This window comes from Otolemur garnettii, unplaced genomic scaffold (assembly GCF_000181295.1).
Source record: "Otolemur garnettii isolate 467f Iridium unplaced genomic scaffold, OtoGar3 scaffold00028, whole genome shotgun sequence".
NCBI classification, from domain to species: Eukaryota; Metazoa; Chordata; class Mammalia; order Primates; family Galagidae; genus Otolemur; species Otolemur garnettii.
The window spans coordinates 14,228,767-14,254,760 of record NW_003852423.1 but is presented as its reverse complement, the minus strand read 5'-3'; the positions used below and the strand labels follow the sequence as shown (position 1 = coordinate 14,254,760).

Genomic DNA, 25,994 nt, shown 5'->3' with positions numbered 1-25,994 from the left:
CTGGGAGGAACTAGTTGATCCCCCCTGCACTTCCACATCTCTCTCTAGTCTCAGTCCCCAACAGGCAGGGTAGGCGTTCTTGGTGGCCAAAAAAACGGAAGAACTCAGAGTGAGGGGCAAAAGAGAAGGCTGGGGTGGAGGCTGGCCAGGCCAGCCTCAGGGACAGCCTCCAGTGGGGCTCTCGCCTGGAAGCGCAGCCTGTGACGCTGGTTTTAAGAAGAGAAATTAAGACGACAACAAATGTGGGCTCTTCCTCCACCATCGCTAAACCTTCCATTCTCCCCGGGGACAGAGACCAGGAGGAGCAGGAAGGACGTGCCAGGCTTTTGGCCCCAGGTGAACCAAGTGTAGGATAAAAGAAAGTGAAGAAAAAAGTATGCCTTGCTTAATGCCAGGTGCCTTTCATCTTTACCCCTCCGCTAAGCCTCCGGACAACCTCTGTATATCGAGCCCCTAACTGTCCCTATCCAGTCCAGACTGTCAGGCGCGGACACGCCTGAATTACTCTTCGTCCACCCGCGGTGGGCACGGAGCCGGTCTGCAGCCCCCTCCTCCCTCCTCCAATTCTACTAGGAGCGGCTGTCGCGGGAAGGGTCGGAGGGGGAGCAGAGCGGAGTGCGCTCCGGAGCTGGAAGACAGTAAGCCTCTGGCAGACGAGGGGTGTGGATCCCACGGGGAGCCGGGGCCGCTCACCCGGGCCCGGCCCGGCCCTCTGAGATGGGCTCGGTCTCCTCCGCTCTGGCGCGGTCTCGCAACGCGGTAGTGCAGTTGAGCTCGTCGCCACCGCAGCCCGAGGCGCCACCAGCTGCTCCCGCTGCTGGCAGAGACCCATTTGCACTCTCCAAGACTCGGAGGCCGGGGCCGGGGAGTGGAGAGAAGCCCGACCCTCCTGCAGCCTGGGAGGCGCAGCCCTCTGCGAGGAATCGGGAAGAGCTTTCCAAGTTGGAGCGTGCGGAGCTGTCCCCGGTGCTGAAGCCTGCGGAGAGTATGTCCCAGCCCTTCTCGCCCCGAAGCCACAGCGCGGCGGCTGGTGAGTTTCCTTGTTTTACCTAAGGACAACTAGAAGCTGTTGCCGGCAGACTTTTTTGGGGGGTGGGGGGCGGGAGGCGGGGGGGTGTTTCCTTGGCTTCAGCGGGAGGAGAGATGGCTCTGTCTCCAAGCAGGATTTCGCTTTTCTTGTCAAATAACTTCTTTTTACAAGTTAAAATTCATTTCTGGTTCAATAGGGCGTGATTTCAGAAAGACTTTCTTTCAAAGGTGTTTAAATAGTCACTGGCAAGACAGCTACACCCTAAGGATCCCTTTCCTCAGCTTCGTACCGGCGCCGCATCTCGGGAGTCTTCCTTGCTGTCTTGGAAAGGCAAGGATAAAAGAAATTCTCCTTCCCGTCTCCTCCCAGGAGAGATGGGTAAAGGGCAGCGGGTTTCTGCTTGTCCAAGAAACCTGCATCTGAACCAGTTGCTTCTGAGGGGACTTGGGTGTGCAATTAGGGGCAGGTGTAATTTTTTTAGGGTAAAAAATGTGGGAGAAGTGAAAAGAGCACCCCGGAATTTGAGTTAGGGGGTGGGACTGATGCTTTCATTATGATCTTGGGCAAGATACTCACTCTATGCCTCATTTTATTTTTAATCTGTGACTCAGGGATGATGGATAATAAGACTATCTCATTAGGTAGATGGAAAATATGACTAGATACAAAGCAGAGAAAAGTACTTTGCAGGCTTGGTGCCTGCAGTCCCAGCTGCTTGGGAGGCTGAGGCAAGAGAATCACTGAAGCGAAGATTTTGAAGTTGCTGTGAGCAGTGATGCCACAGCACTCTACCAAGGGTGACATAGTGAGACTCTGTCTCAAAAAAAAAAAAAGTACGTTGCAAACTATAAAATGCTATGCAAATATTCAGTATTATAGACTACATCTTTAACCCTGTACAATTGAGGGAATAGTGGAACTTACTTTAAAATTTTTAGTTAGTGATATTCAAAGGCTCCTTGTCATCAGGGAGGACCTGTTTTGTGCATATGGGGGAAAAGTCTTTATCAGATACGTGTAATTAAAAAAAAATCCTACACTGAAAATGTAGTTAAATACACTTGGCCTTTTGTTCTCCTACATGAATCTCCACTCCATCCAAACAAGGTCGTGGTGCTCACTGGATCTGTCTGTTGAGTTTTCAGGAAGGATTCAATAGATTAAGCAGGCAATCTTGGTTTCCCTGAATAGAAAAAGATGAGATTAATAGAGAGGGGGCATGGCTAATGCTTTGACTCAATGAGAGGTGAGGATGTATGCACTCTTGTTCCCTTGGGAGTTTTCAAAATATTCTGAGTTTCTCTATTTGCTTTTATTTGTTCTCATTTCATCCAGACAGACCCCTTTTAATTAAAAGACAAGGGGTGACTTACTGTAAAATATGTTGCTTTTTCCATCCAGAGGACACGTTTTTGTGGTATTAATTGAAAGAGAACCAGATTAGGAGTCAGGACACCTGGGTTCTGCTAAGCTCAGCATCCTTGGGCAGATAACTTTCAAAAGCTTGTACAATCTGCTTTTTTAAAAGGAGTGCAAATATAGTTGTACATCTCCTATTCCATGAAGCTCAATGGAAATTATGGAGGTAAAAATGATTTACTAATTATAAGTATTTTGCAGGAGTAATGAATTATTAAAGAATTTGAAGGCTTAATATTGTCTAACATATAGATGTAGATGCCTATTTACCTTTATTTTCATTCATTAATTTCTTATTTTGAAATGGGTCTTGCTACATGTTGCCCAGACTGGTTTTGAACTTCTGGCTCAAGCTGTTCTCTCTCCTCAGCCTCCTGAGTAGCAGGGATTATAGCCATATACCACTGGTCCTGGTTTGTCTTTATACACAACTATCAAAGTCTACTACTATATAGGATAAAGTATGGGCTTCCTTTGAGAAACTCTTTAATATTAATTTTTGTGTATGTGTGGGATATCAGTTCAATTACAAACATATGTATCCACAGAAAGATATTACTGTGTTTTTTATTTTTCTTTTTATTCCTTTTCTGGGAAGGGTAGATGGTTTGGATATTGTAATTAATCTGTACATTTGTAATGCCAGAAAACCAATTTCTAGGAATTTGCTTTGAATTAATCTCTGTTCTAGATTTGATGACTATACCTTGGAGATACCTTTAACTTTTTGGTTCTATGATTGTTTATAATTGTTATAACCATTTTCCATTCCTTCCATTTTATTTCATAAGGAATATATCCAATTACAATTACATTTTGAGTTTTCTATCACCTAGGATACTTAGTCAAAGTTATTAGATTTCTGTATTTTGATCTTTTAAAAAAGGGCACTATTTGAGCTTGTATCTTTGAAGCGTGGTGGGTTTAGATTGCTGATGAGGCTTATTTTTATCCTCTGTAAGAATAAAATGAGTTTTTCCTGGTAGTGAAGCTAAGTAGTCTTTTGCTGGCCTAGACTAAATTTGTCCAATTATTGGGTAGAACAGCATAAAATTGTGAATCCTGGGAGCAAGCTAGCTATGCTGTGCTCAAAAATTTGTACTTTATAAGCCAAACTGAATATATGTGTGTTTATATACATAAACAGTATGTGCTAGATGTTTTCTGAGATTGTGGGATGGATATTTATTATCATTTTACAGGAAATGACGTTAAGGCCTGATAAGGTTGATTAACTAGTCACGAAGCTAGTAAATGACAGGAGCACAATTTAAGCAGAGGTAGTGAGGCTCCAGAACTGTATGTTCTTATGTGCTGCTTGTCTTAAATTCAGGGTGTTTATTTCTCATTTGTCAGCCTTTTAGATTATTATTTAGAAATGTCCTTTGAATGTTTTGTTCCAGTTATGTTGAGGGGAGCCAAAGAAAACTGCTTTGGTTCTGGGAGAGAAGTGTCAGGGTAGTAAGGGAGAAACAGTCACCTTGGGAAAGTAAAACTCAGGGAAGGGAGTCAATGGTCTCTTCTTATGGAAATGTAAATGGTTGGAGCCTCTCACATTTGTGATGCCCCCTACTCCTATGTCATCAGTGTTGTGAAGATTAAATGAGATAAGGTGTCAGAGCCCAAGTTGGGACCTGGCATATGTTAAGCATAGGTGTTTTATAGTATATTTGTCTGTTTTCAGAGCTTTTGGGGCCCCACTCACTAGTGGAAAGGAGAGAGCAGCTTAATTCATTTTTGATGTAAAGGCACCTCAGAATAAATAAATAATGAAATAAAACAAGAAACCATTCACGGCTGTCTATTCCTTAATCATCTGCAGTTGATTTTGAGAGGCTCCTAGTTTGTGTTCAAAATTCCTCTGTATTGAGAGAGACTGACATTATTAATTAAAGTGATTTTTTTGGTTAATAATCTGTGTATTAAAATTATTGGAGATACTTTGATTTTCAGTTACTCTTTCTTTTTTTGTCCTGCTGTTTTTAACATTTTGAAAAGGGGTGTCCTGTAAGTGCAAACAACATTCATCAACTAGCACTCTGGGAGCATAATACTGCTGATTTTTTGTCAGCTTCTTGGTTTTCATCTAAAATAATCTGTGTGACTCATGATGAAGTTACTGCTATCTGCTTCCAGCTGGATCTTCTCAGATATTAGAATTGGTGGTTTTTGAATACTGGTGTATGTCAGAGGTGGTGCAGAGGTAATTCCAGAAGCCTAGGTTTGCTCTTATGGGATAGGGCCGGGTCTTAGTACTTTAACTAAATTTCTCAGGTTATTCTGTTACGACAGTCACCCGGAGGCTTGATCAAACGTACATTTTTGCTCTCCTCCTCCCAAGTTTCTGATCAGTAAGTTTGACAAGCAACCTGATAACTGAATTTCTGACAAGTTCTCAGATGCAGCTGATGTTGCTAGTGGAATGGCCACACTTCGAAAACCACTGACCTGCGGGTAGAAATCATCCAGTAGGGCAAATGGATATTGGGTGTGTTGTGTTACCCATTAATGAGTTCTTGATTTGGGGTCTGGGCAGATGCTTGGAAGAGAGAGACTCTGGATTCAAGGCAGATTTTATGAACCCAATCTCTCTCCTTTACCTCTCCAGCCCCTTAGCAACCACTGTTTTGCCAATTTCTAAAATGTCAGGATAATTATGATCATTTACCAATGATGCTTTTGATTTGGGATAAGACATTTTGGGCGATTTTATCTTAATTAAAAACACTGACTACTGTGAAAATAAAACAAAAGTCTCATCATTTAGAGATGGATGGTAGATGGGCACAGCACCTCTAATGTATGTCCCTGGGCCTAGTTAATTCAGACAGACACAACAGCCTTCTCAAGCCTATGCTAGTGACACAATACTGACAAGAACACATTGTGACAGGTGAGTGCTGGGTCCCTCTGTGGCATTACCTAGGAACTGCTCTCCCCAACACACTTCCTTTCTTTTAGGGAGGCAAGTTGGGCTCCCAGAGTGCTATCAAGGCCAGAAAGTCTCATAATCACTTTCCTTTGATTCCTTTTCCTGACAGTAAGTAGGGTCATTCTTTCAACTTAGGACAGAGGCCAGTAACCTGCTCATCCCTGAGCCCCCAGAGGCAGTGGTGCATTTGCTCCTGCTGGGTGGAAGACTTGGTGAAGGAGTGCTTCCGATCCTACAGCACTTACTTAACAGCTTAGAAAGCCCCTGGAGAGTCTCTTTACCTTTTGATCTGCAGGAAAGTTTTCTGAGGTAGATGGGACAGATGGCTTCATTGTTTCCCTTTAATAAATAAAGGGAAACTAAATCAACTTTTTATTTATCATTGATCATGCTTCATCCTAGATCCCTTGCAGGTGGTTAAACTTTCAAGTGTCCTATTATTAATTCTTCCAGGCAGTGTGGTGCCGGGTAAGGAGACTCTGGAATCTTGATCCTTGGTTTCCACACTTCCTGGCTACATGAACTAACTTCTCTGAGTCCATTTTCTTATCTGGGAAATGGAAATGGTACAGATATCATCTGAATAAGGTAATTTATGCAGGGTACTTAGCACATGTCTGGGGACACCATAGTCATTTAGTAAATACTGGTTACCATTATAGATAAACAGATTGGCTCTGTCAGTGAGTCCTGCCTCTGGCTGGGGTCCCACAGGCAGTGGGCTGGTCGAGAGAGGTGGGATACAGATCTTTTGATTTCTAGTCTAGTTCTTTTTCCACACGTTGTGATGATTCTTCAATGGAAATTAAACAATTTGTGGGGTGAGGAAGGTGGGGGAGAGAAAGGGAGTGGGGCCAGAGAAAGATTGAAGGCAGAGGGGACACAGCCCAAAGCAGTCATTGTGGCCCTAGAGAACTGGTCCTAGATCAACTACTTCTGAGGTAAGATGTGGGTTCCACACTCTTATGTCATCCTTAATGTTATGGTGTCTGTCATTTACTCAAACTGTTCAACATAGACAGCAATATGCGTGTGTGTGTGTGTATGAGTTAGTTTAAATCTGCCTTTCAAAACTGCTCCCAGGTGGTGTTCCACACTATCCTCTTGGGAGTCTAAGTGACTCACTCATGGACAGACTGAGACGGAACTGGGATCAGGTGACATCAAGGATGTCCAGGGCTTTGAAACAGTATGTACGTGTCAACCATTGATTTGATTTTCACGCAGCGACTGAGATCAGAAAAATGAATGCTCTCAGTGAGACACCATTGGGAACAATGGAGCTAATGAGCAAATGTTACAGGAAACTGATGTAGGTTCCGTTCAAATTTCCCCTTCTCAGATAGCAATTCCACCTTGAACTCCTTGAACCTGAGTAAAATTTCAAAGCATTTAAAACTAGTTATTAATTTTTGTTCATCAAATTAAAAAATAGAAACAATACCTCGTATTTTTGTAGTTTCACAATATTTACAGTCTTTCTTGAATCTCATAACAAACATTTGAGGCAGCCAAGACAAGCACTACTATTATCTCATTTTATAAATGAAGAAACTGAGGTTCAGAGTCATGATGGGACTTGCTAAGGTCACGGCCGATAGGATGAATTAGGATGAACATCTGGATCTCTGCCTCGGAGTGCTAATCTACAGCTCTGCATTGGCTGTGTCTGTTATGGTAGAACACACGCTTCCAGAGAGCAAGAAGCATGACTTTTGGCGTCTACATAAGCAGCCAAAGCTTGACTTTTTCCATTTCAACAAAGGAAAACGGTGGCCAAATTACTAAGTATGGTCATTTCCCAGAAGGAGGAAGCTGCAGCCCAGGGCTGGACAGCTGCTGCCAGGAAGATTGGGAATCTTCTACACACCACCAGAAAGATACCAAATTACAGGTTTCTCCTCAAATGACTGGGTCTGTGTGGAGCTGCTAATGGGGTGCCCTTCCCCCCCCAAGACTCACTCTGCTGAGTCAGCTGAAGTTAACCCCCAGAGAAGCCTTCCTGAGCAGGGAGGGAGACGTTAAAGGGGCTGCTCTTCTGCTCCTCTCTTTCCTACACGTTCTCTCTCTGCCTATGAGTCACCGAGTGCCCTCCTTAGCAAGGTCTATCTGACTAAATATTCTGCAGGATACCAGAAATTTGTTCTTTTGAGCAATATAGGAATGAAACCAGATGTCCAAATTCACCAACAGGTTCTTTTCTCCAAGATTTGCTCCCCACACTTACCTCTCCCCAGTTTACAGATTTCAGGAGGATTCTATCATGTTGCCATTTCCCCCTGCCAACCAGGGTGCTGGGCTTCCTTACTAATGTCCGATCTTCCCAACAGACCTCAGCAAAGCTGAAAACACAATGGGAGGAAAGGAATCATAAGATCAGCACTTACAGATCCTATTCATTTATCTTTCTTGGTATCATAGTGGGTTTTGTTTGTAGCCCAAATGCTCCAAGAGTTGGGTGAACCTGTTTCCATGTTGTTTTGAAGGTTACACGGCAGGGATATTTGGGAAATGTCTGGGTGCTGTTTGAAACTATTTTATTGTACTATAAATTGCATTTTTAAAACATTCTCATTCTGAGCCTGGGCATGATATGTCAGCTGAGAGAGCCAGGCCTGGGGAGGGTGTTTAAGGCTAGCACTGTCTGTGGCTGTTCTCTGGGCCTCCACAGACACTGCTGGTGAGTTGCCCTGGGTCTTAACCAAGGTCACCCTTTCATAGTTCTTAATTGCTGGCAGTCTTGCCTGGCTCAGGCCCCATCAACCTCTTCTTTAGTCTGCAGGAGAGTTTTGGTTTCTTTAGAGAAGTGCGTTTTGAGCATACGTATAATAATGTGACTTGACTACCAAACACTTTATTTTCCCAAAGCTGTGTATGGCCCCTCACCTGGCGCCTGAGTCACACCTATCTCTTACCAGCCCGAGTCCTGACAGCATCCCTGAGTTCCAGCCCATTTGTTTCCCCACAGCCACCTTCCCTACACTGTGAAGAGAATGTGGACCAAGTGAGGGTCAGGAAGGGGGGTCCAGCAAGAGATGAGGCAGCCAGTGAAATTGTGCATATTGTTTAATAATAAGTTAATAAAAAGAATTAAAAATAAATGGCCACATTAAAACTACCACGTCAAAATCACCATCAAAATGTAGGGAGTAACCTCTTGGTGAAATCTCTCCAAGGTTACATTTTGAGTTCTGGGAGGAAGCAGGTGGGCCCCGGTTCTACATCTCCCATCTCCCATTTCCAAGTCACACACCCAGGGCAGGTGTGTCCAGAGTCCCTTCCTACCCTTACCCTCCAATGTAAACCTGAGCCTTTGCGTCTTGGGGGGGGGTGGTCAGAAAGGGAGTTCTGGGACCCCTGAACCTTAGATGGGACACTCAGTGTGTGCTGCCGGCGTAGCTGCGCCCTTATTCATAAGTCAGCATCTGTCAGCCTGTAAATCCCCGTGCACCTAACCAACTCCCAGGCTCTAATCACAGGCTCCTCATGTCATGTCGCATCTGAAGGGGCTGCTGTAGTTGGGGGAGTGCACCCTGGCGCCCCTCCACCCCGGGGAGCCTGGCACCCTGGTCTCTGCGTTGTTGGTCACCCCCAGCCCCCTTTCCGTATTCTCAGCTCCTTTCCGTGAGAACTAGCCCCTGCCCAGCCCCAGGATGGAAGGATGGGGGGAACTCTTCTGCAGGGATGTTTTTTTCCCTTCGCGTGACTTTGGAGATGACTAGCCCATAAGTCAGCCAGCGCAGTTTTTGCTTTTTCCATCCTGTCACTTTTTCCATAGTCGTACTAATTGTGGGCTCCCTGGGGAGAAGGAGAGGAGCCGTGTCTCCAGCTGTGTCTCCAGCCCGCCTCGGGCGTCCAGTCCTTGGCTCTGGAGTCTGCAGGGCGGGGATTCCGCTCCTGGGCGGGCAGGGCGAGGGTGAGGGGCAGGTTCGTGAGATAGGGCCCCGACCTCTGCCCGCAGCGCGCACTGCCACGTCTAAAGATGTCCCGTTAGGAAACGACTTCAAATACAAGGCGATTCTCTTTTTCCCCTTTGAGACGATTCCTTAAAAATGTATTTTTTAACAAATGGTCTACTTGATATACAGATTTAAGATACTAGAAAAAATTGCATGTCTAATTTTAATATTTACCTTATTTCTTTTGTTACACCTATTTAAAAATCTCAAGTTGCATAAAATACATCGAGAATATTACTTTTCCATAAACACCATAAAACAATTTTGTTGAATCTTTTTACGTGCATTTTCATCACTGGGATTGTGGTTGTCACTAAAGCTATTTTGGGGCATGGTCACCTATGTCTAAGTTGTTTGCATTACAGCACTTTTGGAAAAGCATTGATTACCACCTAGGCTTCAGCTACTCAGATTCATCTCTCCCCCTTTTTGAGAATCTGCTGGAAAGGAGAGACTTGAGCACTCCAGTTTAACGTGATTCCCTCTTTTCTGAGGGATAATATTGTGTGTTCGCACATGTGTATACATACTCCTTGCTTGATATTTGGGCATATAGAGCATTACTGAAAGCTTACAGCTGCAAGAGACCAGGCGAACACCTGCTGGTGGATGCCAACTTCTTTTAACATTTCCATATGAGTTATTTTTATAAAAATAATTCAGGCTTGTGGCAAAAATGTCCAATGTAGAATGCAGAAGAATAAAACAGTAACAAACTCCCTAAAGATCGCTACTGTGAACATTTTGGCCAACACCTTTCCAGGCATCTCTTTAGGTATGTATACAAATGCTATATGTTTATATTTTATATGAATGGGATCATATGATACATCTTATTTTAGGTTGCTTCACTTGCATTTTGTGGGTACTACTGCATATAAATATAGTTACACTTTCGTATGGGTGCTTTTCTGTGTATATAGTATAATTTGTCCTTCTAGTCTTCAATTGATGAGTTTGGGGCTGTTCACAGGTTTTTTTATTATACACAATTGTGTGATAAACATCCCTGGATTCTGAGCCGTAGTTATAAGGACCTTCTCAAAACTTATCCAAAGTTATAAAGGAATTCTCCTGTGTTTTCTTCTAATTTTTTCCTTACTTTTTAAAAGTTTATTTTTAAAAATTGTAGTAAAATACAAGTAACATAAACTTTACCATTTTAGGCATTTCTAAGTATGCAGTTTGGTGATATTAACTACATTCATATTGTTTTACAGCCATCGCCACAATGTAGCCACATATTTTTTTTTTATCTTGCTAAACTGTACTCAGTAAACACTTACTCCCTATTTTCCTCTCTTTGAAGTCCCTGGCAGCCACCACTCTACTTTCCATCTGTAAACTTGACTTCTTTAGGTGCTGTGTAGAGGTGGAATCATATGATATTTTTTCTTTTGTGACTGACTTACTTCATTTAGCATCAGGTCTCCAATTATTCATCCATGTTGTAGCAAGTGTCAGAAGTTTTCTTCTAGTGTTTAAAAAATAATTATTAAAAAGTTGAAACAAGGGGGGGGCACCTGTGGCTCAAAAGGGTAGGGTGCCAGCCCCATATGCCTGAGGTGGTGGGTTCAAACCCAGCCCCAGCCCCCCCCCCAAATGTTGAAACATATAAAAAGATTGAAAGAAATTTTTGGTAAACATTCCTAGTCCACCACCCAGATACTATCATTAACATTTTCTGTGCTTGCTTTGCCCAGTATCTATTTATCTATCCATCCGTCTTTCTACCCCTTCATTTATCTATCTTATTTTTGGTGCATTTAAAATTAAATTTTAGACATCATAGATACCCCCCTAAATAAGCAAACCCACATGCATACCACTAATTAGACTTAGATAATTGATGATATTTTTGTTTTGATGTAACATTTATACATACCACAATGTAACACTATTAATGAAGGGTACATTTGCTGAGTTTTGAGAAGTATATACACTTGTGTAACCTAAACCCCTATTGAGATAGAGACCATTACCATCATCCCCAAAGTTCCCTCAAGACCCTTCCCAGTTAATCTCTGCTCCTTTCCTACCCCAAGATCCAATCACTATTCTGATTGTTTCCCCCCACTCTAGGTTAGTCTTACCTCCCTTGGAATTGCCTAAATTTCCTATGAATGGAATAAATCATATAGCACAAAAGCTATTGTGTAAACTTTCTCTCATTCCACATGTTTTCCAGGTTCATGACTGTTGATGTGTACATCAACAATTCATTTCTGGCTCAGCGCCTATAGCTCAACCGGCTAAGGCGCCAGCCACGTACACCTAAGGTGGCGGGTTCGAATCCCCAGCCCGGACCCGCCAAACAACAATGACGGCTGCAACCAAAAAATAGCCGGGCGTTGTGGCGGACGCCTGTGGTCCCAGTTACTTGGGAGGCGGAGGCAGGAGACTCGCTTGAGCCCAGGAGTTGGAGGTTGCTGTGAGCTGTAATGCCACGGCACTCTGCCCAGGGGGACAGCTTGAGGCTCTGTCTCAAAAAAAAAAAAAAAAAAAAAAAACAATTCATTTCTTTAAACTGCTGAGTAATATTCCATTGTATGACTATGTAGTCATGCCCTGCATAACAATGTTTTGGTCTACAGTGAACCACATATATGATGATGGTGGTCTTACAAGATTATAATGGAGCTGAAAAATCCCTATTGCCTAGTGAAAACGTAGCTGTCATAACACCATAGTACAACATAGTACACGTTTGTGGTGATGCTGGTATAATTCTATCATGCTGCAGGTCATATAAAAGTATAGTAGCACATACAATTATGTACAGTACATAAAAACGATAATAAATGACCATGTTACTGGTTTAGGTATTCACTATACTATATACTTCTAAAAAATTTTTAAAGATTTTTATTTTCTTCAGAGGCAGGATATTGTTCTGTTGCCCAGGCTGGAGTGCAGTGGTGTGACCATAGCTTACTGTTATCCCAGACTTCTGGGATAAAGTAATCTTCCCTCCTCAGCTTCCTGAGTATCTAGGACTACCAGCTGTGTGCCACCATGCCAGGCTAAGTTTTAAAACATTTTTTGTAGAGATGGGGTCTCCATACATTGTCCAGGCTGGTCTCAAACTTCTGAGCTACAGCCATCCTCCTGCTTTGGCCTCCCAAAGTGCTGGGATTAGAGGCAGGAGCCACTGCACTCATGCCACTATACTTTTGATTATAGTTTGTGAATTATACTTCTCTACTTGTACTAAAAGTTAACTGTAAATATCCCAAGGCAAGTCCTTCCAGAGGTATCCAGAGGAAGGCATTGTTATCACAGGAGATGACAGTCCCACGTATGTTAGTGGCCCTGAACACCTTCCAGTGGGACATGATGTGGAGGTGGGGACAGTGATGGTGATGGCCCTGGCCCTGTGCAGGCTCAGGCTATTGTGTGAGTTTGTGTTTTAGTTTTCAGCAAAACAGTTAAAAAATTAAAAAAAAATTTAAAAGTTGGAAAAAAGCTTATTGAATAAGCATATAAAGAAAATATATTTTTTTAGCCAGGTGTTGTGGTAGGCACCTGTAGTCCCAGCTACTTGGGAGGCTGAGGCAAGAGGATCGCTTAAGGTCAAGAGTTTGAGGTTGCTGTGAGCTGTGATGCCACAAAACTCTACTGAGGGTGACATAAAAAGACTCTGTCTCAAAAAAAAGAAAAAATATTTTGTGTACATATATAATGTGTTTGTGTTTTAAGCTATATTATTACACTACAGTCAAATAGTCTTAAAAAAATAAAAAAGTACGTAAGGTAAAAAAGTTACAGCAAGCTAAGTTTAATTTATTACTGAAGAAATAAAATAAAAAATTTTTAGTGGGGCTTAAGTGTATATTGTTTAAAGTCTGCAGCATCCTAGGCCTTCACCTTCACTCAACAGCTATTCACTGATGCCCCCAGAGCAACTTCCAGTCCTGCAAGCTCCATGCATGGTGAGTGCCCTATACAGGTGTGCCATTTTTGAATCTGTCATGCCGTATTTTTACTGTACCTTTTCTACATTTAGGCATGTTTCTGTACACAGATACCATCATCTTACCATTGCCTACAGGACTCAGTACAGTAACATGCTCTACAGGTGTGTATCCTGGGAGCCATAGGCTGTGATGGCCCCTATTCCATGTAGCCTAGGTGTGTGGTAGGCTGTACTATCTCAGTGTGTATAAGTCACACAACATTCTGATGTTCACACAATGACAGAATCTCCTAATGATGCTTTTCTCAGAACATATCTCTGTTCTTAGGTGGTGCATGACTGTGCTAGAGTTTGTTCATTTGCTTCTAATCTTTTTGTGGTTTTATTTTGTTTCATTTAATTTGATTTGTTTATCCTGGTGTACTGTGTGAGCTAAGAGTTAAGCACTATAATTTTAGAGATGGCTAGTCATTTGTTTCAACATTATTTATTAAAATGTCCATCTTTCCTCCACTGATTTGAGAGGCTGACTTTATTACATACCTACTGTGTATTTCTGAATTGTTTACTCTGTTTCATCAATCTATGTATCAGTCGGGTTCCTGGTATGAAACAGAATTCCACTCAAATGGTTCAAATGAAGAGACTTTAATGAAAGTGTGGTTAGGGTTAAGGGAGACCGTAAGGGTTTTTGAAGCATGAGGAGACTAGCAATGGTGTGAAGCCCACACACTCCCAGGCAGAAGGAGCCAGGGAGGATATTGCCAGCAGGGCCTCGAGGGCTGGAGCCTGGAGAAGGGGCACCCCGTGGGAGTTTGGTGTATAAGTAGCAGAGCGACTGCCTGGGAAGCAGTGAGGAAGGAGCAGGGAAGAAACACCCTCAGCTGTCAATCTTCTCAGTCCTTGATCTCCTCTTGCCTCCATGGAGCAGACCCACAGGAAGCCAGAGGGCCAAGGAGGTCAGGACACAGTGCAAGGCAGAGAAATGTGGAAAATGATGGGTGGAGAAAAACCAGCACAGACCACTTGTCTTGCACACGGGTACCACTTTGTTCTAATCACTGAGGCTTTAGGAAGGCTAACTCCAGCTCACTGCTCTCTTCCTCAGAGACTTTCTGGCTATGCTTGCTTATTTAATTTTCCATATGACTATTCGAATCAATTTAAAGCAAAATAGAAATAAAACCCAATTTGATAGTTTTGTTTGTATTGTGATAAATTTATATGTTAACCTGGAGAAAATTGACATCTTGATAATGCTGAGCTGTCCTTTCTATGAACGTATCTGTACATTTGTTGAAGGGTTTTCCTGGTGTGTGCATGGTTTAGCGATGTTTACAGTTTTCTATATATAGGTCTTATATATTTCTTTTTAAAGTTTATTTCTAGGCTTTTGCTATTTTAAATGGGATCTTTTCTTCTCTCTCTCTCTTTTTTTAAGAGACTCCTTTACCTGGGCTGCAGTGCAGGGGCGCGATCATAGCTCACTGTAGTTTTGAACTCTTAGGCTCAAGTGATTCTCCCACCTAGGTCTCCAAAAGCATTGGGATTACACTGAGCCACTGTGCCCAGCCCTTCCCCCCTCCTTATATCATCTAACTGGATTAACTGGTATAAAAGAAAGTGGTTGGTTTTAAATCCTTCAGTCGGATTTTTGTACTTCTCTATCTTACAGAATTTTCTCATTGTTTGTAATTGTTTTTGACTCATTTTTGGGTGTTCCAGACACATAACCCTATCATAGTAATAGTTTTATGTGGTTATTTCCAGTATTTATGCCTCTCATTTCTTTTTCTTGTCTAGTTATATTCATAATTACATTCATATTACCCCTGGGGCTAGGTTAAAGAGTAACGGTAAGAGAGACTCTTCTTGTTTCTGACTTTATGAGAATGCTGTATGTATTTGTATGTATATATGAGTGTATACATACCACAACTATGTATGGAAAATAATATACATTATATTAAGAAATATATAGACATATACATGTAAATGTTTATGTGTGTGTAAATATGGAATTATTCAAAGAGTCCTATTTTATTTGGCTTAAAAAAATCAAGAGTGGGGATTGAAGTTTGTCAAATGTCCTTTCAGCCTTTAAGAAATCAGTGTGGCTTTTCTCCCTAGATCAATAAATATGAATAATCAATAGACTTCTTAACACTGTAGTATATCTCCCTTCCTAGAATCAACTTTACTTGGATATGATACTTTGTTATTTTAATATGCTGTTGCGTTCTGTTCTTTAATATTTTATTAAGATTTTTGCATTAACATTCTTAAGTGAGATTCTTTAGTTTTTACTGGTAAAATACTTTTATCATGTTTTGATCTCAACATAATGCTCTCTTCATAAAAACAACAGAAATTTTTCTTTTCTTCTTATACTTTGAGAAAAATTAAAACATCACTGAAACTACCTGCTCTCTGAAAGTTTGTAGAATTCTGCCAGAAACCCCTGGGCCTGGCACTTTTTTGAGGGAGGTAGTGTTTTCATAACTTCCTCTCTTTCTTCTTCAGAAACTGGACCACTTAGACTTTTTCTTTCCCCCTAAGGAATCTTTAGACAAATTCTATTTTCCTAGAAAATTATTTTTCATTCAGATTTTAATATTTATTAATTTAGAGTTGAGTAGTCTTCTATGCCTCTTTTAATTTTGTTTGGATTGGCTCGAGTTCCCCTACCCGATCTTCCTAGTCATCCCAAGTTTCTGAATTCTAGATTCTACTGTGGCATTCACTTCTCTCTGCATGTCATTGCCTGCATGTCACACCACTTACATCTTCACTGGATAATGACCTGATTCCATCATTCCTCAAAGTATCATTGACTCAAGATTTGGAGCACAGCAGTTTACAGAAGTTTTAGGGACAAAGGTGACACCGAGCTCAGCCCAGCAAGCAACTGAAAGCTGTGTTTAACTCCTGTGCTCTTTCCTTCGTGTGGTGTCTCAGCGTACCCCTGGCTGCTTTGCTCTTTTCTCTTTCCTGCCCAGTATCATCCCCCTCAACCCTCAACATTCTTCTTACTTATTCTGGGGAGTTTTCTAGCTGTCTTAGTCTTACTCCTTCCCCTCTAGTTGATATTCTGGAGCTTATCTTTTTACAATTAAATACAACGAAGCCCAGTGGCGATGGTGCTCTAGGATGATGAAATTCAGATACAACACAATTGGCAACTTTCCCCTCCCTCTGCCCATCTGTTTTTTTAGTTTCTAGTCACCTGTACAGTGCGGGGGCGGGGGGGGGGGGGATTGGTGGGGTGAGGAGGAGACGTCTTTGCCATCATCTGACACTTTCTCAGTTTAACGTAAAGTATCCCTGATTTTCATCTTCATGGGGGAGGGGGCCCCAGCCCTGCCTATGCCAGCTGGTCAGGGGCAGATTCCAGGCCCCGGTGTTGTCCTTTTCTTACCCAGGGTGCACCTACTCCATGTAGGCTTTTGACTGGAGAGTGGATGTCCTTGTCTCCCTGTCTCAGCCAAGAAAGACTGAACAGCTACAAGGAGCTCCCCACAGCCCCACATGCACATGGATTATGCAGTAACTGGAAGCCCTTTTGAAAAATATTGCTTTTCATAAACCTCGTGATAATGCCACTTCAGCATTTCATGCAATTGGATTTTCTGGATTCCTTTTTTTGCATGATGGAGGGATTTAGTGTAAATGTCAATATGTTTTGCTGAACAAGAGGAAGCCTATAGCCAGCTTTGAACAGCATTATTTTCCCTCCTCATGTGCTAGAAATAGAAGCCCTCAATGGCATCTGGGTAAAAACAGTGCCATTCTTCTTCCCCTTTTCTCTATGGTTTGTACCTGAGTGTGTTGTAGTATAAGATTTTACTAATACCTAAGAACCTAAGAGGGACTTTCTTTTCTTTGTTTTTGAAATCCCAGTGTCTGATGCTGGATCTGGCTCATTGAAGGATCTTAAGAAGTGTGGTGGAGGAAGTTACAGAAGGAGCCCAATGGGGCAGGAGAAAGAGTAGATGAAATAAAGATGCTACGCCTGGCATTGCCTCTGTGGGGTAAAGCACTCAGATTCTAAGGGCATCTGTCCTTTTCTGTGACATGAAGGTACTGATAGCTGTAATGTCTACCTCAAGGGGCTGTTGAGTTTACCAAAGACCATAATGGACGTGAAAGGCACTTTGAAAATGGCCCAGCGTGATGACGTATTGACCTAATGCATGAGGGATGGGTGTGCATCTATAGGCTACACAGCTATATTAATAGGCTTCTGATTTTCATTTGATCTTCACAGTGCAATAAATATCCTTAAAAACTCTTCTTACCAATTTCTGGAATAATTGATAAAGGATAGCAGACATTTGTCTAAATCACTGGTTTTCAACCTTCCTAATGCCGCAGCCCTTTAATACAGTTCCTGTGGGTTGCGACCCATAGTTTGAGAACCACTGGTCTAAATGCTGAGTGGAGATTATAAGAAATTAAGGGAATATTCTGGGGGCCTAGGTAGTGTGGGGAGTATGCTGTTGATCTCAGTAACCAGGTTTAAACCATTCTGGAGGAGACAAGCCTTCAGGCCTGAGTTAACTAGGGAGTTGAAGCCTAAACCTTTCTATAAATCTAGGACCCTCACAGAGGAATGTGCTAAAAGTAGGTCAAGTATCTCCTTATGCTGGGTTTGTGGGCAGGAAATAAAACTCTCTTTGGAGACTTCATCTTTGTTTTTTTTTTTTTTTTTTTGCAGTTTTTGGCTGAGGTGGGTTTGAACCTGCCACCTCCAGCATATGGGGCTGGCGCCCTACCCTTTGGCCCATAGGTGCCGCCCGAGACTTTACCTTTGTAAGTTTGCCGTTGTTTGGGTTTGGATTGCTTCCAAAGTTGGCGGTGCCTGGGGCTCAGTGAGTAGGGTGCCCGCCCCATATACCGAGGGTGGTGCGTTCCCAACCTGGCCCCAGCCAAACTGCAACAACAACAAAAAGTAAATAAATAAAAGTCTTAAAAAAAAAAAAAAAGAAGAATTGCCTTCAAATTCATACTACCTGTACAATCTGGGATACTGTACAACAGTAAGGGGACTTGCTTGGTAATGCCCGGGGCTCCAAGTGAAGTAAATGAAAACACTTGCTGAGATGGATCCTCAGCCCCGGCCCCAGCCTTCCATAGGTAAGGCTTTGATGAAATAAACATTCCATCTGGAACCACAAACCTCAGAGGAAACAAGCCACCCTCAGCTGAGATATTTTAAGTGAGAAAAGCAAGATACATAGAAATGTATATGGTATAATCCCATTTTTAAGAAACCCGTCTGGCTCTCTCTCTCACACACCCATACTCACATCAGTTTTCGGGGGATAGATGAGCGTAAACAAAAGTGCAGGATCCACATCAGTTGTCGCTGCGGCTGGTCTGTTGGATACTGCAGGAAGAGGAGCGTAAGAGCAAGCAAGGTTGCAAAAGGCCTATGCAACCCTGGCGCCTGGCGCCTTCTTCCCTTCCAAGTTATACCCCCTCTGCGGTATTTGTTTCCCTATCTCAGTCAAGAGGATAAAAGCAGCTCTAGGGAGCAGCCCCACATGCACACAGAGTCATGGGTACCGAGAATGTGAAGAGCTGTCAGTATCACTGCACAAATGAATAACAGTTATTGAAAAATAAACACTCATGCAGATGCCACCGTGAACAGTCCTATTTATTGCTTGCTATATGGCAGGTACTTTCTAAATGCTTTTTATATGTACAACCTCCTTTAGTCCTTACAACACTATGAAGTAGGGACCACCACGGAAATTTCCACTTTAGCCACAAGAAAAAGAACATGGAGAGACTAAAGAACTTGTTCAGGGCAGCGCCTGTGGCTCAAAGGAGTAGGGTGCCGGCCCCATATGCCGGAGGTGTCAGGTTCAAACCCAGCCCCGGCCAAAAACTGCAAAAAAAAAAAAAAAAAAAAAAAGAACTTGTTCAAGGGTTTCAGGGCCACTCCCCGACTGGAGGAGACATGACAGACTGTGCACTTGGTTCTTGGGCCAATCATACATAAGCCTGTGGAAGACTTGATGTAATAGTGAGGACGGATGCTTGTGCTGGGGGTGGTAACATGGGTGATTTTGGAATTATTATTATTTTTGATTTTATATTTCTTTAATCTTGCTATCCTTGAAATAAAAATAAAAATAAATGTGAAAAAGGGCATCCAAGATCTTTGTCACCCCTCAGTGCCTAACACTGCTGAAGGTGAGTTTGTCGGGATAAGAATGTAAAGAAGGTTGATTTTCTTGGGCCTGTCTTAGCCCCTCAGCGTGTAACACTGTGACTGCCCCTTGGCAGGTAATAAATAAGAATAGCTACTGTGTGCATTGCTGAATCTGTCAGCATAAAATAAAGCCAGTGCAATTTAGGATGGTGTAGGGAGCTTCCTGCCAACGTATGGGGAATAAGAAGTGCTAATTGAATTGGATCAAACTGGATTATGAAGTGGTTTCAGCCTGATTGGAGAAGGGGAAAGTGAGCCAATATTTCTACAGATGTAGAGAGAAGAACGTGATTGCCATAACCTCTATGCTTTTGTATCTCAGGTCTCCTTTAATTATTATAGTGATGAGTAACTTTAGGGCCAGTTTACACTTATAATATGGTATCTTTCATCTGAGGATGTTCAAGCCTTAAAATACCACCTGCCTGCTCTCACTGCCTGGGAGCCAGTGTTAATTCTATCATGAGAGAGATCAGTGGTGGTGCAGAGGACTGATATGCCTCAGTCCTAGAACTCAGAAAAGGAAGGGTTGTTAAAAATTTAGGGAAGTGGAAGTCTACAGTGCAGAGGAGTGGAAACAATTGATGCCTTGCATGGTCCTCAAACTTTTTAAACAGGGGCCAGTTCACTGTCCCTCAGACCATTGGAGGGCTGGACTGCGGGCCCCGGGATGAGTTGCCTGGTAAGCAGGACAGGCAGTGGCAGCAAAAACACCCAACAGGCTGGATAAATGTCCTTGGCGGGCCACATGTGGCCTGTAGGCCATAGTTTGAGGACGCTTGTGGCTTAAAGTCACACAGCTATCTGGGAAGCACAGAATCCAGGTCTCTTGGCTTGAGAGCTTGCTCACACATGTTGGATTTTTAAAAATGTTTATTTATTGATTTAGTTGCCCATGAGAGAACATTAATAGTCAGTGACTTCTGTCCTCCATGGAGAACTAAAATGCTTTTAGAAGTTCATGTGATGATCGAGGAGCCAGAGTAGACATAGCTGATGATTTTAAAGCTGGGGATCTTTAAGTTGGGGTGGTCCCAGGCTCCCACTTCTGTTTTAGGTGGGCCTTCCCAGCAGTCCTGAGATATTCTCCCTCAATGTCGCAGGTGTAGGATGAGGCAGGACACACACAAACACATTCTCACCCTTATTGGGGCTCCCTATACACCTCTTTTCTTACCACCTTCTTTTGTCAAACAAGGCCCAACATAGTTAACTTGCTTTATTTTTTTTTTTTTTTTTTTGAGACAGGAACCTCAAGCTGTCCCCCTGGGTAGAGTGCCATGGCATTTCAGCTCACAGCAACCTCCAACTCCTGGGCTCAAGGGGGGATCCTGCCTCAGCCTCCCAAGTAGCTGGGACCCCGGGCGCCCGCCACAACGCCTGGCTATTTTTTGGTTGCAGCCATGATTGTTGTTTGGTGGGCCCAGGCTGGATTCGAACCCACCACCTTGGGTGTACATGGCTGGCGCCTTAGCCACTTGAGCCACAGGCGCCGAGCCTAACTTGCCTTATATTCTAATCCTGACAAACTCACCTTCAGTATCTTTTTGGGAACTCATCTTGGAGGTGGTGTTCAATAATAACTGCTGTAATTTATTCAACCTAGGTGATACGCTGGTGTTATATAAGTACTCTTACTTTCTATTTCTGAAATAAAATAACAGAGGCTCAGAGTGGATGAAAGTGATGGTTAATTTTATGTGTCAACTTGACTGGGTTAGGGATGCCCAGGGAGCTGGTAAAACGTTATTTCTGGGTGTGTCTATGACGGTTTCTCTGGAGGAGATTAGCATCTGAATCAGTAGACTAAGTAAAGAAGAGGCACCTCCATAGTGTGGGCAGGCATCATCCAATCTGTTGAGGGCCTAGATAGAAAAGAAAGAAGGAGGAAAGAAGAATTTGCTCTCCCTGCTTGAGCTGGAACATTCATCTTCTCCTGCCCTTGAACACTGGTGCTTCTGGTTCTGGGGCTTTCAGACTCAGACTGGGATTTATGCCATTGGCTTTCCTGTACCTCAGGCCTTTGGTCTTGGACTGAAACTACCCCACCAGTTTTCTTTTTTGAGACAGGATCCTCAAGCTGTCCCCCTGGGTAGAGTGCTGTGACATCACAGCTCACAGCAACCTCCAGCTCCTGGGCTCAAGTGAGTCTCCTGCCTCCACCTCCCAAGTAGCTGGGACCACAGGCGCCTGCCACAACGCCCGGCTATTTTTTGGTTGCAGCCATCATTGTTGTTTGGCCGGCCTGGGCTGGATTCGAACCCGCCACCTTGGTGTACATGGCTGGTGCCTTAGCCACTTGAGCCACCCCACCAGTTTTCTTGGGTGTCCAGCTGGCAGCAGCAGATCATGGGCCTCTCAGCCTCCATAACTGCATGAGCCAGTCATTCATAATTTCATAACACATTTTTTTCTATGTATTAGTATCTATTCTATTGGTTCTGTTTCTCTGTAGAACCCTGACTAGTACAAGGGAGTATGGGAGCCAGTAGAATTTGGCAATTAGGGTTCAGGAATTTAGAGACAGACAGACCTGGGTTTCACTTTAGGCAAATAACATAGCTTTTTCGAGCTTTGGTTTGCTGGTCTCTTAGATAGGAATAAGGACATCTACATTCATGATAGACATAAGGATAAATAGATAACGCATATAAAAGTGTTTAGCAGACTTTCTGATACCTAATAAATCTCTGATGAATGTGAGATAATATTATTACTTAATAGTATATACTCATAATCATGTGCTGAGCTGATACAAATCAGGCTCAGTTTAAACTGAAGTTAAAACACTGAAGATTCTCTAATATAAGCTAGTTGTCCCTTTCAGAAGTGGAAAGGGAGCTTGTCTGCTTAGCTTGGAGCCTGGATGTAGCCTCTATTTCTGCTTCATTTTGGCTGGTAAACCATGCGAGAATTAGCTCAAGAGCTGAGCAAGAAGTCTCGGCAATGAGGGCCATGTACATCAGAGTGGTCCAAGCCAACCTGCTGTGGAGCCATACAAAAACATTAGCACTTCTATTTCTAGTTGTTTTTACTTTCTCATTTAGTGTACATTTCTATCTTTATAAATTTTATAAAGGCCATATTATACTAAGATAGTAGAACGTGTCCATTACTGTAAATAAATAGATAAAAAATATTGGAGGTGTATATCAGTATCTTTACTAGTTCAGATGCACAATCAAGACACATTAAAGATCACTAGTTTAGATAATTGTGCAAACAAGGTTATGACCATCAGTTAGGTCCATTGCGACTTACTTGTAACAAAGGGTTAAAAATATATGGGTAACCTGCATATTCTGGAAGCTTAGAGGGGAAATATACTCCACGAGAACCACTTAGGTAAAGTGAAGAAGGGCCCTCACAGTCACAGTGAACAGCACAGGTCATCTGGGTGACTTCGGCTTGGAAGGCACATGTGAGGGTGGGAGCTGGCTCAGCAGGACCCACATCAAGGTGGGCCTTATGTGTTATGGCCCCACAGATACAAATACCATCTACGTATGTTCATAATCTCCACATCTTAACTTTTGTGGCGTCATTTCCATCATCTAGCTTGAGTATTTTCAAAGTTCGGTTGGTACTGTTCTGTGACAAAATCATGAAATGTCAGAGCAGGGAAGAGCCTTGAAGTTCGGTGTTTTCCACCATGAACTCTGAGCAACACTACTGCCGTGAAACAGAAAGACTTCCATGGTCAAGTGCATTGGAGAATTTCTTGTTAGACAAAATTAAACTAATTTCCTCACTACTAGACTTGTCAAATATTTTGTTCTAGAAATATACATTCCAAGTCCATGGGCCAAATCTAGCCCAAAGTATGTTCTATCCCCTTCCCTTCCCTCTTTTTACATAGAGCATTTCGGTGGGACAAAAATGAGGAAAAAAAGGGATGAGAAAATTCAATTCAACATTTATTTTTTAGAGGGAGGGTCTTGCTCTGTCACCCAACCTGGAGTGCAATGGCCCAATTATAGCTCACTGTAACCTCAAATTCTGGGGCTCAACAGATTTAACCTGTTGCAGCCTCCCAAGTAGCTAGGACTAGAGGCATGTGCCACCATGCACAGTTAATTTTTAAATTTTTGTGGTAGAGATGGGGTCTCGCTATGTTGCCCAGGCTGGTCTCAAACTCCGACTTCAAGTCATCCTCTCACCTTAGCCTACTAAAGTGCTGGAATTATAGGCATGAGCTACTGTGCTCAACTGGGAATTCAAATTCAGAGAAGGAGACTGATTTGTCAAAGCCCATGCCTTGAGGAAGGAGCAGGTTGGGATTAGAATATAGGTTTTTTCATTTGTACATTCATGGAATTAAAATCATTCTCTGTGCCAAACACTTCTGTGCAGATAGTCTGATATAAACCTAAGTGAAAGTCCTTTTCTGTTGAGGGCTCACATTGTTGTTGGGGAAACTTCTATGTGAATACAGGGACATATATGAAGGGTGCTATGTCCCTCAGAGGTGGGAACAATGAAATCTCCAGGTTTAGGGCTCTATTTACTTTATAAAACCAACCCAGGACTTTATGATGAAAATCTGTTCAATACACAGGAGGTCTGACAATTCATGTGTTGGTCTCAAAGTTCATGTGTTGAAGGCTTAACTCTCAATGTGACTGTATCTGGAGATAGGATCTTTAGGAGGTAATTAAGATTAAATGGGGTTATAAGGGTGAGGTCCTAATCCAATAGGACTGTGGCCTTATAAGAAGAGGATGAACAACACAGCTCTCTCCCTCAACCCATAGTGAAAGTTACTGTCTGAAAGCCAGGAAGCGGGCACTTAACAGAATCCAACCACGCCAGCACTGTCTTGAACTTTCAGTCTCCATAAAAAGAACTACAATTCAGGGCTCCTCCCTTGGTTACACATTGACCAGTACACCACTGGATAAGGATGTTTGCTGTTTATAATAGTGAAGAAATCCTCTGCCTACTTGCCCTGGCAGTGGAGGCCTGTTTCCTGTCTATGGCAAGTGTATCCTGCTTTGTATGCTTTCTTACTCTGTAAATGTATCTTTCTCTTCTGCAATCAACTTTGTTTCATGTTTACCTTAAAAAATATGTATACATACATATATAAAATAGTGAAGAATTGGATGCAAACTAAATGCCTACCAGGAGGAAGTATTACACTATGTGCCGATTATCTTCTGTTTTATCCTCCAAACCCAATTTCTGCCCTTCCCCACCCTTCTCTAGTCTGAAAGGCTGACCTTTATGATCTGCTTTTACCGTTTGGCTTCTGTTTGGGTTGGGCCAATGGGAAACACATGCAGAAGACTAGAGGGTGGAAGGAAAGTTGTGTAAGGTCGTTTATTCCCCCAGCTTCCTCCCTGCAGGGTCACCATTAGCTGGCCGTCCCTCAGCCTACGGTCACAGTTTCTATCAAGTGATCTATCAAGTGATGTCGATTCATGAATGTATCTTCTTCCATCTTTTTTCTCAAATTTAAACAGCTGCAAATGTTCTGTAATTTATCCAACCACTCTTCCTCCTATGAGCATTTTGTTTTCAGTATATTGCAATTACAAATAAAGCTGCAATGAATAACTTTGGGCACATGTATTTTCATATTGTTTGGAGGTTTATCTTCCGGTTCAATGCCTAGAAACGAAATTGCTAGGTCAAAGGCAAATGCATATGCAATTTTGTTAAGTTTGCCAAATCCCCCTCCATGCAGACTGTACTAGTTTGCATTCCCACCAGCAATGGCTAAGAGTACTTTGTCCTCGGCCTTGCCAACAAAACACATTGTCAAGCTTTTAAATTTTCATCAGGCTGATTGTGCAAACTAGTATCTCACTGTAGTTACAGTTTGTATTTTTAAAAATTATAGATGAAGTTTAATATCTTTTTGTGTGAATTCTTTATTTTTTTAAAACAGGTTTCTGGCATTTCCCTCCCCTCCTCAATTAGGATATTATATTAATATATCATACATTTTATTTATGATATATGTTGGAAATATTTTCTTTTTTGGCTCTGGTTATGGTATTTTTTGTCATGTAAAAGTATATTTCTACACAGTAAAATTTATAGGTCTTTTTCTTTATTGCATCTGGATATGGAATCAAAGCTTAAAAGTTTTTCCCAACACGGAGGTTGCAGAGGAATTCACCCATGTTTTCATCTATTGTTTGGTTTCATTTTTTCTTGTAAGTCTCCAATCCTTTTGATGTTTTCCTTGTTTAGGATGGCATGGTATGAATGTAAATTAGTCTTTTTCCAAATGGGTATTAAGTTATCCCCAAACTATTTGTTAAAATGTTTATCTCTGCTTCAAGTGATTTGAGATGCTACCCATGTCAAATGTGAAATTTCTGCAGTTTGTATTTCATTACACGTCCCTGTGGTTTATGCATATTGCTGGTACCATGTTGTTTGATTTTAAAAACATTTTATTATAACAAATGTACAGAACAGTTGAAAGAATTTTACAGTGAATACCCCCATATCCATCTGGTTTCTACAGTGAACATTTCACTACATTTACTTTTTTTTTTTTT

At 42.3% G+C, this 25,994-nt stretch overlaps 1 protein-coding gene across 1 annotated transcript in view; it reads left to right on the top strand.

The window, feature by feature from the left end:
* The first annotated feature begins 717 nt into the window (after window positions 1–717).
* The window catches only part of PDE1C (phosphodiesterase 1C), a 651,334-nt gene continuing 626,057 nt past the window's right edge, over window positions 718–25,994 (top strand). Inside the window, exon 1 of the mRNA XM_023512469.1 lies at window positions 718–1,030. Coding sequence (XP_023368237.1) covers window positions 718–1,030 — 313 coding nt within the window. The remainder of the gene's footprint in view (window positions 1,031–25,994) is intronic.